General features: G+C 38.6%; 1 protein-coding gene and 1 non-coding gene across 9 annotated transcripts in view; both read left to right on the forward strand.

Annotated features, from left to right (window-relative positions):
* The window catches only part of CDC42BPA (CDC42 binding protein kinase alpha), a 264,117-nt gene that overhangs the window by 187,590 nt on the left and 62,692 nt on the right, over window positions 1–13,835 (forward strand). For 4 of the 8 annotated variants that reach the window (XM_058669445.1, XM_058669446.1, XM_036495216.2 and 1 more), the window contains 5 exons: window positions 1,641–1,746; window positions 2,144–2,292; window positions 3,962–4,053; window positions 6,550–6,626; window positions 7,691–7,738. In XM_058669445.1, coding sequence (XP_058525428.1) covers window positions 1,641–1,746; window positions 2,144–2,292; window positions 3,962–4,053; window positions 6,550–6,626; window positions 7,691–7,738 — 472 coding nt within the window. The remainder of the gene's footprint in view (window positions 1–1,640; window positions 1,747–2,143; window positions 2,293–3,961; window positions 4,054–6,549; window positions 6,627–7,690; window positions 7,739–13,835) is intronic. The other 4 variants (XM_036495219.2, XM_036495217.2, XM_004578482.4 and 1 more) reach the window with 1 other exon arrangement.
* Window positions 8,532–8,638, forward strand: LOC118759162 (U6 spliceosomal RNA). Its single transcript, XR_004996013.2, has one exon. It is a non-coding gene; the product is annotated as a U6 spliceosomal RNA (small nuclear RNA).

Consider the following 13,835-nt stretch of genomic DNA (forward strand, 5'->3'; position numbering starts at 1 on the left):
ATATACCAAGATTTTTCAACCTGTGGTAAATAGTAAACTAGCACTAGTTGAAGCTAATTAACCTGGCAGTTCAAGTGATAGTGTAGTTACCCTCCTTGTTGCTACATAAATATCTTGTAGTCTAAAAGAGATAATCTTCCTTCAATGCCATTTATTCTTTATACTACAGATGATCAAACAGGACTGTCTATAGTCACTAAGGTTAAACGAATTTTGGGAGAAAAATGGTCTTCCACGTACAAACTTTCTTAAAACAACTTGTAAAGCTATTTGTCTTTAAAAGTTGATACAAAGATGTACATGTACAAAGAGCCTGAAAGTATGTCTCTATTATAGAGTGAACACCTAGTTTCTTAGGGTGGTTTTATTGCTGATTTTGAATTTTCACTTTTTGTTTCTACTCAAATGAACCTCCCATCTAAGGGAAGAGTATATACCAATACCCTTTAAAATTTTTCTTTAAGATATTGGTATTACAAGCATGGCTTTAACATCCCTCATCACAATGATGGTCCCAACAATAAAAGACTTTTTTTTTTTTTAAGATTTATTTATTTTTATTTGGAAGGCAGATTTACAGAGAGGAGAGTCAGAGAAAGTCTTCTATCCCCTGGCTAACTGAGCTGATCTGAAGCCAGAAGCCAGAAGCTTTTCCCAAGTCTCCCACATGGATGCACAGGCCCAAGAACTCGGATCACTGCTTTACCCTTCCATCAACAGGAAACTGAATTGGAAGTGGAGCATCTGGGACTAGAACTTGTGCCCATACGGGAAGCCAGCACTGGCAGTCAGAAGATAGTCTGTTGAGCCGCCACACCAACCTCAGGAACTTAGTATTTTGAAATGCGCAGGTGTGTTTAAATTTAGAGTTAATTTAAAGTTCATTCTATAATTCAAGGGTGAGCTTTTTCTAACTTACGAGATGGGTAATTCAAACTTTCTGAAACATCTTCAACTTTCATTTGGACTTGAGAGTTCAGTGAACATTTTCTGGCTATTAGCTGGGAGACATTTTCAAGGAAGTTATTTGTTATTTAAGAACAACTTTAAATTTCTTTGGCACAGCACAATAGCCCAATTGGCTAATTCTCCACCTTGAAGTACCCACATCCCGTATGGGAACCAGTTTGTGTCCTGACTGCTCTAGTTCCCGTTCAGCTCCCTTTTTATTACCTGGAGAACAGTGGAGGGTGGTCCAACGCCTTGGGAGCCTGCACCACATGAGAGACCTTGAAGAAGCTCCTTACTTCAGCTATGTTCATTGAAGCCACTTGGGGAGTGAACCAGCAGATGGGAGATTTCTCTGTCTCTCCTTCTCTCCATAAATCTGATCTGTTGTTCCAATAAAAATAAGCAAATATTTAAAAAAAAAAAAACCCTCTCTCTTGGGCTTGGCAGCGTGGCCTGGTGGCTAAGGTCCTCGCCTTGGTCCCCTGTGGCCGCTGGTTCTAATCCTGGCAGCTCCACTTCCTCTCTATCTCTCCTCCTCTCAGTATATCTGACTTTGTAATAAAAATAAAATAAATCTTTAAAAAAAAAAACCCTCTCACCTATTTCTTTATGAAGCTTTAAAATAATATGTGCCTCATTGAATTTTTCCTGTTTGTTTTGCTTTTGTACTGTATTGGTATATATTCTAGGGTCAGTGATGAGAAAGATGCACGTGGATACCTCCAAGCCTTAGCTTCTAAAATGACTGAAGAATTGGAAGCATTAAGAAATTCCAGTTTGGGTACACGAGCAACCGTAAGCTGTGACATTTTGTATGGGAACTTAAATATTAGAATAAGTAAGTCTCAAATCATTGTAATAAATCTAATTACTTACATCAGTTTGTCTAGGCCTTATCTGCAAAGTTCTTCATGAGAAGTCCGTTCAGGCCTTTTCCAGTTTAGGAAAACATAATACTTCACCATTTACCTGGTATTTATATGGTTAGCTTCTATTGGAAATAAATTTAAAAGGAATTCACTTACATGGTTTCTGAGTTGATGAAAAGTAGTATATTCCTATATATAGTATTTCTATTCTATTACTAGAGAATGATAATACTCACAAATAGCTTCCAAATTTATATGGGTTACCAAAATTAGATGGTAAAAACTAAAATCAAGTAGAACTAAAAACAGTCATCAATTCATAGGACATGCCCTGGAAGATGCGCCGTTTTGCAAAACTGGATATGTCAGCTAGATTGGAATTACAGTCGGCCCTGGATGCTGAAATAAGGGCCAAACAAGCCATCCAGGAAGAACTGAATAAAGTTAAAGCATCTAGCATCATCACTGAATGGTAAGATTGAATAATATCTAAGTTTGTAAAACAAAAAATTAGAACTTTCAATTTGGGGAAAAAAGTGATGACCACAGAAAGCTATGGATATTGGAAAATAAATGCTTTCAAGTCCTGTAGGTAGTGATAAGATTTTAATATAGTCTTGCTTTCTTCTGACTTGTGTAAGTAAGATTATTTTGCATTAGGTATTATATTTTTCACTTACGAAATTAGTTGACTCTCCAGTTCTTTCCAATTAAATCTAAAAAAAAAAATGTTTGTATAGAAATGCAAACTATGTTCAGAACATGCAATCTTGAAATTGTGATCTCTACCATTGACCTTTCATAGTGAATTTCATAACATGTTATCAATTAGTTGTAATCATTATTTTTCATGTTCGTATGTTAAAAAACAGTATCTCATAATCTGAGACAATTCACCAATGAAAACATTCCCTCAATTTTTATAACACTAGAGAAAAACATGCTCTTAATACATAAATGATAAAATTAATGACTGGATTTAGTATTACACATTTGAAACTAGATCACTGTAAATGATAAAGAAAAAGTTCAGATCATTTTACAAATGAAATTAAATATGAAACTCTTTTGGGCTTTCGGTGTACCAAAAGTTCCAAGAGTAAGGCAGCGCCTAAGAAATTCAATTTTTAGTGGTGGAAAAACTGAGTCCTAAAACTGCCATCATTAATGTTTTGAATTATATTAAAAGGCAGGTAGGTACATGGTGCCCTGGTTGATTTATAAACTTTTTATTTATGTACTTTAGTACTTTATTGTAAATGATACAATCATAAATAAAATGTACTTAATTGTGCTCATGTGATGAAATTGACACAGAAGTACTTTTTCTAGAGATTGTTAATTCATCCCAGCATAAAAAGCTACTGAATAGTATTTTTGGTGCTATACTGTGGAATAACAGCGAGTTTTCCTTTTTTATGATGAAAACATATGAGTTTGTACATTTTTTAATAAATGAGGTATATGACAGTAAAAATTATAAACTTACATTAATACAGTTGTCAGTGGTGTCTAATGCTAAAAATTAATTCCTGATTTTGTGGCATTTTTAAAATTTATTGCTCAAATTAAGGAAAAATATCTTAGGCCTTAAAATACTTTTGCAGACTTCCTGGTAACTACTGGGCTCTGCTGTTGTAGTACACAAACAATTGTAGTTACTGCTGAAATGAATGGGCCTGGCTGTTTCTAGTAAAATTTGGTTTTGTTGAAATTGTAGGCTCTGTCATGCCTGTGGTCCCCATTTAAATCAAGTCCAGTAGCGTACAAGATTACTTGCTTGGAGGCAGTGTTGTGGTGCAGTGGGTAAGCCACCACCTGAGATGCCAGCTCTCTATATGTCATTGGGTCCAGTTCTTACTACTTCGGATCCAGCTCCCTGTTGCTGAGCCTGGCAAAGCAATGCAAGTTGGTTCAAATGCTTATGCCTTCTACTACCTATATGGAAGACTGAGATGAAGCTCCTGGCTTGTTAATTCAGCCTTGCCCAGTGCTGAGCATTGCAGCCACTGGTGAATGAAACAGTGTAATGGATGGAAGAACTGTGTCCTTACTAACAGAGCCTTTTAAATAAATAACTCTTTAAAAAAAAGGCATCACTAAAAATTGAAGAAGTGTTTCTTTTTTTCCTTCTATTTAAGTAAACTAAAAGATTCAGAAAAGAAGAACTTGGAACTGCTTTCAGAAATTGAACAGCTGATAAAGGATACTGAAGAGCTTAGATCTGAAAAGGGTATGAGAATAACTTTGCATACTTCAGAACTTATTGTTCCATTATGAATACATCTTATTACATAAGAATCAGTTTGTCATATAGGTGAGAGAAATGTTCTTATAAATGAGTTCTGGCACTCAATTTATGAATATGCATGAGGCATATGTATACATTTAGATGGAATGGTCTCTGAGTCATTTTGTTTTACTTGTTATACATTGTTTAAAGATTTCATGGTAACAAAAGTCACTTTTCCATGAATTTGCCTTTTTTTCAGTCTAGTGGACTATTGCAGGAATAACATTGTATGATGGATGATGTTATTTTTATATTATACCTTTTGATAGTCTCAGCTGTCTTTAAGATACTCTTAACAATGACAGTGTGCATTAATGTACAGAACTTGGTAGGAATACCCAAATATAAATATTCATATTTTTTAGGTGCCTGGAATGTGCAAAATCTTACCAGGGGAGGGTCATGTCTAGGGTAGTTGAGGCAACAATGTATAAAGTAACTGAAGATGAATCTAATTCAGTATTAATATAGTTTTTCTGTAATGCTGAATTATCTTGGCAATTCAGTGTCATCATTTAGTGTGATACTTCGTTGCTTGCTTTGAAAAACTTCCTAGGGCTTATTACTATTTTCTTGAAATTTTACCTGAGTATTCTCCTGATAATGTAATAGCTGACTCATAGTGCTTGATAACTTTATGACATGAACTTAGTATTTATTTCCATAGTGTATATATTAAGAATCTTTTGAGGGCTGTTTTTTGACACCAGCGTTAAGATGCCACTTAGTATCTGGGTTCAAGTCTAGGCTGCACATTTGGTTGCAGCTTCCTGCTAATGCACATCCTAGTGCAAGTACTTGGATCCCTACTTACCCACATGAGAGACCTGGATGGAGTTCTGTGCTCCCAGCCTCTGGCTGGCCCCTACCCTGACAGTTGCAGTCATTTGAGGAGTAAAATAGTTGAAGAGAGATATTTGAGTCTCTGTCTCTCTGCCTTTTAATAACAACTCCATAAAATTCAGACTTCTTTTTATTTAAAATTTACGTATTTGCATGAGAGGCAGAGTTATAGAGAAAGAAAGAGGCAGAGAAATGGTATTGCATTCCAAATGGCTGCAATAACTGGGCTCAGCAAGGCTGAAACAAGGAACCAGAAACTCTGTTCAAGTTTCCCAAATGGATAGCAGAGGTCCATCCTCTGCTGCTTTTCCAGGTGCATTAGCAGGGAGATGGAGTGTAAGTGGAGCAGCTGGTACTCAAAGCAGCACTCAAGGGATTATCTGCATTGCAGATGGCAGCTTAAGCCTCTTAGATACTCCAGATTGTAGAGTGTTATTCTTCTTTTTAAAGATTTGTTTATTTCTATTAGAAAAATGGAGTTAAGGGGTGAGAGGGGTTGGAGGCAGCAAGAGATCTTCCATCCACTGGTTCACTCCTGAAGTCAAGGTACCAGGATCTTCTTCTTGGTGTCACGTGTGGGTACAGGGATTGAAGGACTTGTGTAGTGCTCCATGGTCTTCCCAGGCCATGATCAGGGAGCTGGATCGTAAGTGGAGCCACTGCAACTCTTAACCAGCTCCCACATGGAATTCTGGGGCTGCAAGTGCACGCTTAGCTTGCTGTGCTATGGCTCCAGCCCACATAGTGTTGTTTTTAATGCAAGGATCTCATTTATGTAATTATTTACAAGTTATTTTTCCGACAAAGATTGTCACCGAATACCAAACTGTTTAGTGGAATTCATATTAGGCTTAAGTGTTTTCCTATCATTATCATGCCCTCACCACAAAATGAGATAAAGTTGGTTGAGTCTGTATACCTGTAAGATTGTGGAGAATCAAGAGTAAACATATGGTAGTGTTAATAAGAAAAAGCTGTTAAAAAGTTTGTGTTGCAGTGGACATTTGGCTAGTAATCAAAATGCTCCCATCTCATAGCAGAGTATCTAGTTTGGATTCCTGGCTCCACCTCCTACTCAGACTTCCTCTCAGTGCCGACTCTGGGAAGCAGGGGTAATGACTCAGGTATAATTGAGTCGCACTATCAATTTGAGAGACCTAGATTCAAGTTCCTAGATCCTGGCTTCAGCTTCTTCCTTTACAGACATCTGGGAAGTGAACCAGTGGGTAGGAGCACATGCTTGGTTTGTGTGCATTAATTCTTAATAACTTGATATATAATTAAGTTACATAGTTAAAGTATTAGTTGATCTTCAGAAGTTTTTTTTGTTAGATTTGTCACTGAACAAGGAAGGAGCCCAGGACCAATACGTAGGAATTCAGGTGTACAAACTTAAATATGTGGTATATACATAATGAGGGCAAGGATTTAAAATTTTTAAATTATTTTTTGCTCTAAAAAATGTGTAGTTAATAATCTGAATACGCTTTGAAATATAGTAGTTGTTAACAGCCCTTAATAGACCAGAAAGGTTACCTATGAAAATTAGTTACGATTGTTTTAGTTTGTAAACAAGCTGCTGCTGTCTTCTAGGTATAGAGCACCAAGACTCACAGCATTCTTTCTTGGCATTTTTGAATACGCCTACCGATGCTCTGGATCAATTTGAAGTAAGTATTAAAGTTTTCAGTTGTCCTCTGTGGTAAATTTACATGTTCTTTGTGATTTAAAGTTCACTTAGCAATGAAATTTTTATTGGATTTTGCAAACAAGAACTTGGAATTTTACATAAACCAAGATCTATCAGGACAATAATGTGTTCTGCATTCTTATAGAATGTAGTCACATTTATATTTAACAGAATATCTAAGAAAGGCCTTAACCATGACAATCATAAGATTTGAAAGCAGTTTCAGCTTCTCTGAGAAACAATATAACAGAGCATATCCCAACATTTGAAGTAATTTTGTCAGTCTTTTCTCCTCAGCATAAAACCAAAATTAAGAAATAGGTAAAAATATTGAAGTTCATAATAGGATATTTTAAGTAATTCTTCCAAGTATGCAATTTTTTAAAGTATACAATTAGGAATGCTTTTTGTTGAAAGTATTACATAGACTCTGTTAGGAAAATTCCACAAAATTGAAATAGTGGTTATATAATTCCTTGTCAGTTCTTGGCGTTTATGTTTTGTTTTGTTTTTGTTTTGTTTATTTGCTGAAGAACAAATTCATATTATAGAGTCCGATTTTGTCTCAGGAAAGTTAAGGTGATGATTCTATCTTTGTTCAGCCAATGAATACATGTTTATAGTTCCAGTGCACTGGAAGTACCCTAGTGACCAAAAATAGACAAGGTCTCTCTCTCTCAAATAGCTTATATTTTGATGAGAAGACTTAGAAGCAAATATTTTGTGGCTTGCTTTTAGTTGTTAGCTTCTAATGTGCTTACATTTACTTTGATTACTAAAGAGTTTCATTTTATTACATTTTGGGCAAAGTAGTTGAACAATATTTCATCTCTTGACCAAAGGGGAAAAGAATCGTTCTTTGAATAATAATAAGTGACCTATAAGTTTTTTGGTAACAATGAAAATGACTGCTTTTCACATTTATTTATTTGGATTAATGTCATTTGCCTTTCAATTGTTTTACAAATTTTTGATTTATTATTTGTTCTTATTAAATTGCTTCATCCATATTTTCTATTTTTTATTGCTGTATTCGTTAAATAGGATTCCTTTTCTTCTTCCTCATCTTCACTGATTGATTTTTTGGATGACGTAAGTCTTTGATTTTCAAACCAATGCATCCTTCAGTAAATGAGATCAGTGAATTGATTTGAAGAATTTACCTTGTAATGCAGTCAGTTTTAGAAATATCACAATTAAAAATTTATCTGGGCCAAAATGTACTTATCTCTTATCTTAAATAAAATGAAGAGATTATCATTTTTGAACATTAAAAATATACTCTGAGAAATGCTTTGGCCCATTGTGAATCTCTATGTCCATATTTTGCAAAATTCCAAAGGCTGGAATGCACAAGTATTATCACTATACATATATAAATAATTGCATGTTTTTAGTTTTCATGGTGATTTCTATTTTACTTTTCCTTTTTTTTCAGCACTGTACTGTTTAATTTCTGTTTTGGTTAAAAATAAACCTCTCATTGTAATCAGAAGAAATTATACTTATTCTTTCATAGATTTTACTGTAAGACAATGTACAAATCAATTTTAATGCTAATAGAACTTGTCTTCATGTAGAAAGTTATTTTAGTTAACATGCTGTGTATGTACTATAAATTGACTGCATTATTTTCTTTTCTGAATTCTTTAGATTTTGTAATTTAAAAGATCCTATTAAACGTATATTGTTCATTCTGTTTGCAGTACTGCCTGGCAAATATGTTCTCTTTATTCCATGTTACATTGCCCAGTATTATTTGTTCTGAAGCATTTTGTTATCTTAGGAAACATTCAGTCTTTCTTGAAATGAGGCAATGAAATGGGGCAAGAAAATGGATTCAAATACAAGTATTGTGCACAGAATTTTTTTGAAACCAGAGGAAATACTCATATCAGTAGCACTTAACATTAAAAGTGGAAGGATACAAGAAGATTAGCATGGCCCCTATGCAAGGATGACATGCAGATTTGTGAAGTGTTCCATGTTAGTAATAAAAAAGGCAAATATTTCAATGTTTTCTTCCTTATGTTTTGCTAAAAAAAATGCTTAACATGTTCAAAAGAGAATTTAGCATAATTTTCTACTATAAGAACTGGGTTTGAATTGTTTTAAATTATTAAAGGACTGATTTGTGTATGTTCTTAAACACAACCAAGTGTAAGCTTCCATTTTTAGTGGAAATTTTTTTATTTTTGAGACAAGAAATTATTCTGGTTAATTTCATAGTATAAGGAAAAAAGAACTGTTGATACTGAGTGTTGATACTGAGTGCTATTGCATGTTCAATTCTGCTGTTCAGTAGATTTAAATATATTATGGCATTTCTATATATATATATATCACTTACCTGAAGAAGAATGGCAAGGAAATTTGAGTAAATTATTTTAGTGTTTTCCCCTACTAGAAAACCATTTTCTTTTTTTATTTCTGACAATCTGTTACCTCCATCACTGTCCTCTCCAAGAAAAATCTTTAGCTGTGAAAACTAGAAGTAGTATTTGTTATCGCAAATAAACAGACTTTTTTCAGAAGATGCTGCAGGAATGCATACCTCAGCCTACATACCTAGGATATTTCTTTTCTCACATTTCCCTGTACTGCCAACTACCCAGCTGTCACTGAGCAACCAAGTCACAGGAATGTCCCTGTTATTTTTTTCCCAGGAATAACCCTTCTTATACTTCAGCAACTAGTACATAGCATAGGCTCAGTTCTAACACAAAGCTAAAGATTTTAGAAATATGTGATAACTCTTAGCAGCTGTAAAAAAGAGTTGAGTTTACAAAGGCCTTCAAATGTTTATGATTCATATTCCAGCCTTAAAAGTCATGATTTTTAAATTCATCATTCTCCCAGTTTATTGGTTAAGCAAATAAGCTGACTCAAATTTTGTCTATGCCACCTTCTAAGTACATAGTTTGAAATAAGTTGTCTAATCTTGATCTCGCCTTGCTCTTTTGACAAGTAGGAATCATAACTAACCTCATGAGGTTATTTAATTGTCACATAAGCCATGTATGTAATGCCCTCAATAATATTAGTTACTGTTTCCTTAATCTTATTATTTTTTTTAATTTTTATCCATTTTATTGTATTGTTGTTGACAATCTTTACATAGTTAACTATAGTTGAAGGAAAAACAAGAAAAAAAAAAAGGTTCAGGGGGATAGGGAGGTGGGCAATGCTATTATGCCCATATTGTTTCCATCATGTATCTGAGGTAAAGGGCGATATTGAGGGAGAAGCTCCACCTGGTTTCCCGCCCACCCCAAGTCCCGGATGTGGGTCATGCTCTGAGATATGTGCTCAAGTGGAGTTAATAGTTCTCCAGTTATGAGTCACTGCCAGTTTCGCTCGATGAGGTGGTCCACTGATTGATATGGTCCATCATGAAGTCTCCATTTGTCCCATATTTCGCTGCCAACATGTAGCTGAGATGAATGATTGTCCTATTCTGTCTTCTGTCCTTTCTTGGTTAGAATTCTGAGTCCAGCAGTTCAAGCGGGCAGATCTCCAAAGATACTTTGAGGTATTCCCAGATTAGTTTCTTGTATGTTCTAGCAAGCACAGGGCCCGGCACAGTCCATCACCCTGATCAGCTGGTGGTTGCAATTGCTGGGTTGGTTCTGTTTTCAGTCCCGAGTTGCACTGGAACCAATGGGTGTTGCAGTCCAGTCTGGTTCGGCCCTTACATCAACCAGTGGGAGCTGCAGCCTAGTTGGGGCGACCCACAATAACCCCCACCAGACCGCCCCCTACCCTGGTTTGCCAGTATGTGTAGCAGAAGACCAATCTGTCCCCCATCCCATTTGGCTCTGGTACTTGTCAATGGGTATTAAGGCTTAGTTTTATCTAACCAACTCAACCATCAAGCCCTCACAGATATTGTTGAGTACCTCTCTATCTAGCCATCCCAGCCCCCATCCTAGTTTTCATGCCCTCCCACGGGAATAGTGACCCAAGAAGGGGGAACCCACTTTTTCCCTCCCAGGTCTCTCTGTCCCGGTTTATGCACTCTTTAGGTGGTCCTGTGATTTGACTCGACAGAGTTAGTCCCCAGTGCCAGCTTCTGCGGCTATGCCCAAACATCCCTCACCCACTCTAATTTATTCTTGCACCAGCAGGAATAATCAGCCCAGCCTGGCTTTTCCCTGATCTAGTCCACGTGCAGCGCACAGGTGTTGTAGCCTTGCTTAGTCGTGTCTGTCTCTATCCCAGCTCACGCTCTCCAGTGGGAGTGGCTGTCCAGCGAGGGGACCAGCCCCTTAACCCCCCGCCAGCTCTGCCCCTCCCTTCCTGGATCTCACGTGTGCTGGATGGGTGCTGCATTCATATCCAGTACAGGCAACCACGCCCTGGCGTTCCATAATGTGTACTGGTTTTGTCGCAACCAAACCCGGCCCATTCCACACTCTGTTCTGGTGATCGGATTTGCCAGAGGATGACATGAACTGATTCAGCCTGGTCTGCTCCTGACCCATGCCGAATGCATGCCAGTGGGAAACTTTCCATGGCCTATTCTGGGCTGTTTCCAATCATGCTTCTCGCGCTTACCTGCAGGGACTGTGTCCTGCCAGAGGAGTTGCCCAGGCTCCTCCATCAGAACCCCTCCCAATGCCAGATTTTGCGCTTGCCAGGGGGTTCTTGAGCCAACCCTACTCAGTTCACCTCCTGTGCTAGCAGGAACAGTGGCTTTTCCTGGCTGGCTTTCACCCCATTCTGACTCTTGTTGTTGGATGTTTCAGCCCAGCCATGGCTCGTCCATACCCACATACAGCTCACACATAGCTCAGAAGGGGATTGAGACCCAGCCTAGTCAGTCCCACATCTACCCTGTTTCTCCATAACACCAGATGGTGCTGGGATCTGAACCGGCCTGGTGCATCCAATCCCAGCCCACACTAGTGCCTCGGGTGACTGCAACTGTTTCCTAGATAGAATGCAGCCCCCATTCCAGCACCTACACCCCTTGGTGGGAACCTCATCCCAGCTGTGGCATCCCAGGTTGGGACAATTCCTAGCCGTAAATCACGCACCTGCACGTGGTTGCTCCGAGGACCATTAGGTGCCAGCCTGCTAGACAAGCCGGAGCTTATCTTTTACTTGATAGGTGTTCAAAGCTCAGCATTATTAAGGGATTGGAAGTTCTTCAAAGGAAGAGTTACTGGCATTGGGAATCTTTAGGATTGACTCAGATCCCAGAAACAGTGGGGTCACTCTAGAGCTATCTCAGCAGCGATTCAGACGTCCAATACCCCAGAGCTCCCTGGCCGGGCGGCCAGCAGGCACAGCCTGGCGCAAAATAGCGCACTGGCTGCCCTGGCCCAGCCCGCCATGAGCCATGGGCACATGGCGGACTGGGTTCGGGATCCGAGCTAGACGTCCTCTCCCGCAGCCCTCGGCTCGCTTCTGGCAGCCGGAGGTGTGATCCTGCAGGCCCAAGGTTGCGCCCCTCCCCAATCCCGTTCACCACCCAATGAGGGTGGCGGGTGGGCCCCGGACATGCCCAGTCACGGAGGCCTCCCCCCTCGGCGTACTCACCCCAGAAGGAAGCAGGCCCCGCACCCAGGCATGTCCGGGCCCAGCCCGCCATGAGCCATGGGCACATGGCGGACTGGGTTCTGGATCCAAGCTAGACGTCCTCTCCTGCAGCCCTCGGCTCGCCTCTCTGTTTCCTTAATCTTAACAGACATATCACTTTCTTCTTTTTGCCTCTTTACCTTCCTTTCTTGTCTTTCAATTCAGTTTCAGTTAAATGCTTTCTCAGTTCTTCTTCGCTTCAGGCTTCTGCACACTAGCAATATGAATCACAGTCATTTTCTTCAGAATTGCTCAATCACATTATCACTGGAGAATGATCTTCATTTGTCAGAGGGAAGACTAGCAGTAAGCTAGTCTTAATTGGTAAAAACCTCTGGTTCTATTGTTTATTGTTTGTAAGTATGACTACCTTTCGAAGAATTATCATTCATTTTATGTTCAACATCATAGTAAACTGACATTTTGAACAGATATTCAAATTTTTTATATGCTTGGTTCAGTAATCTAAATATTTGATGTGAAACTCAAGATCTACAGGTCTCTTTCTGTTAAACATTTAGATTCTCAAGAGTCAAACCAAATCTTAGTGTGTTTTGTGTGTGTGCGCACCAAATCTAATTATATTGTTGTGCATTTGCTTATGTGATTGTTCTGAATGAAGTACAGGGGTACATGAAAAAGTTTTAGAAAATGGAAAATTGTTAGAGCAGTTTGTTGGTCTGACCTTGTAGCATGGTTGCTAAAGCTGCTGCCTGTAATGCCTGTATCCCATGTGGGCAGCAGTTATTTTTATTTTAAAGATTTATTTATTATTAGAAAGGCTGATTTGTAGAGAGAAGGAGAGACAGAGCTTCTATCTGCTGGTTCACTCCCCAAACGGCCTCAAGGACAGAACTGAGCCAATCCAAAACCAGGAGCCAGGAGCTTCTTCTGGGTCTCCCATATGGGGCAGGGTCCCAAGGCTTTGAGTACTCATTCAGTGCTTTCCGAGGCTGCAAGCAGTGAGCTGAATCAGAAGTGGAGTAGCTGGGGCACAAACCAGTGCCGATATGGGATGTGGGCACTTCTAGGGGTCAGCCGTCGGGCAGTGGCACCGGCCCCAGGTGCTGTATTTGTCCCAGGTATTCCACCTCTGATCCTGATAACAGGATCCTGGGGAACGCTGAGAAGATGACATACGTGTTTTGGGCTCAGAGGAAAACCAGGGGAAGCTCCTGGTTCTTGCTTTGGCTTGGCAGCCATCTGAGGAATGAGCCAGTGAGTAGAAGATCTGTCTCTCTCTTTGTCTATCCTTCTCTCTGTAACTCTGGCTTTAAAAAGAAAAGTTAAGGTTTGTTTTTTTCAGAGCAGGAGTCCAAAAGAGTTGAAGTCCATGCATATGTGAAATGTAAAAGAAATATTTGTGGCAGTGTATATTATGGAAAACTTATGTATGATTCAAAAAATTCTTGCGCCAAAACACTTCCTTTTATCTCTACTTTTTGTGGGCTTCATGAAGAACCTTCATAAGTTGTGATGTTTAATCACCTTTCTGGTCATTCTTTCAGTTTTCTATCATATTGTCATTAAAAAGATGATGTTGAGAACCTAAAAATTTCAGTTACAGCTGAAACTTTTAGCTGTAGAAGGGAATAAGGATAGCATG

The sequence above is a fragment of the Ochotona princeps genome, chromosome 10 (genome assembly GCF_030435755.1).
Source record: "Ochotona princeps isolate mOchPri1 chromosome 10, mOchPri1.hap1, whole genome shotgun sequence".
NCBI lineage: Eukaryota > Metazoa > Chordata > Mammalia > Lagomorpha > Ochotonidae > Ochotona > Ochotona princeps.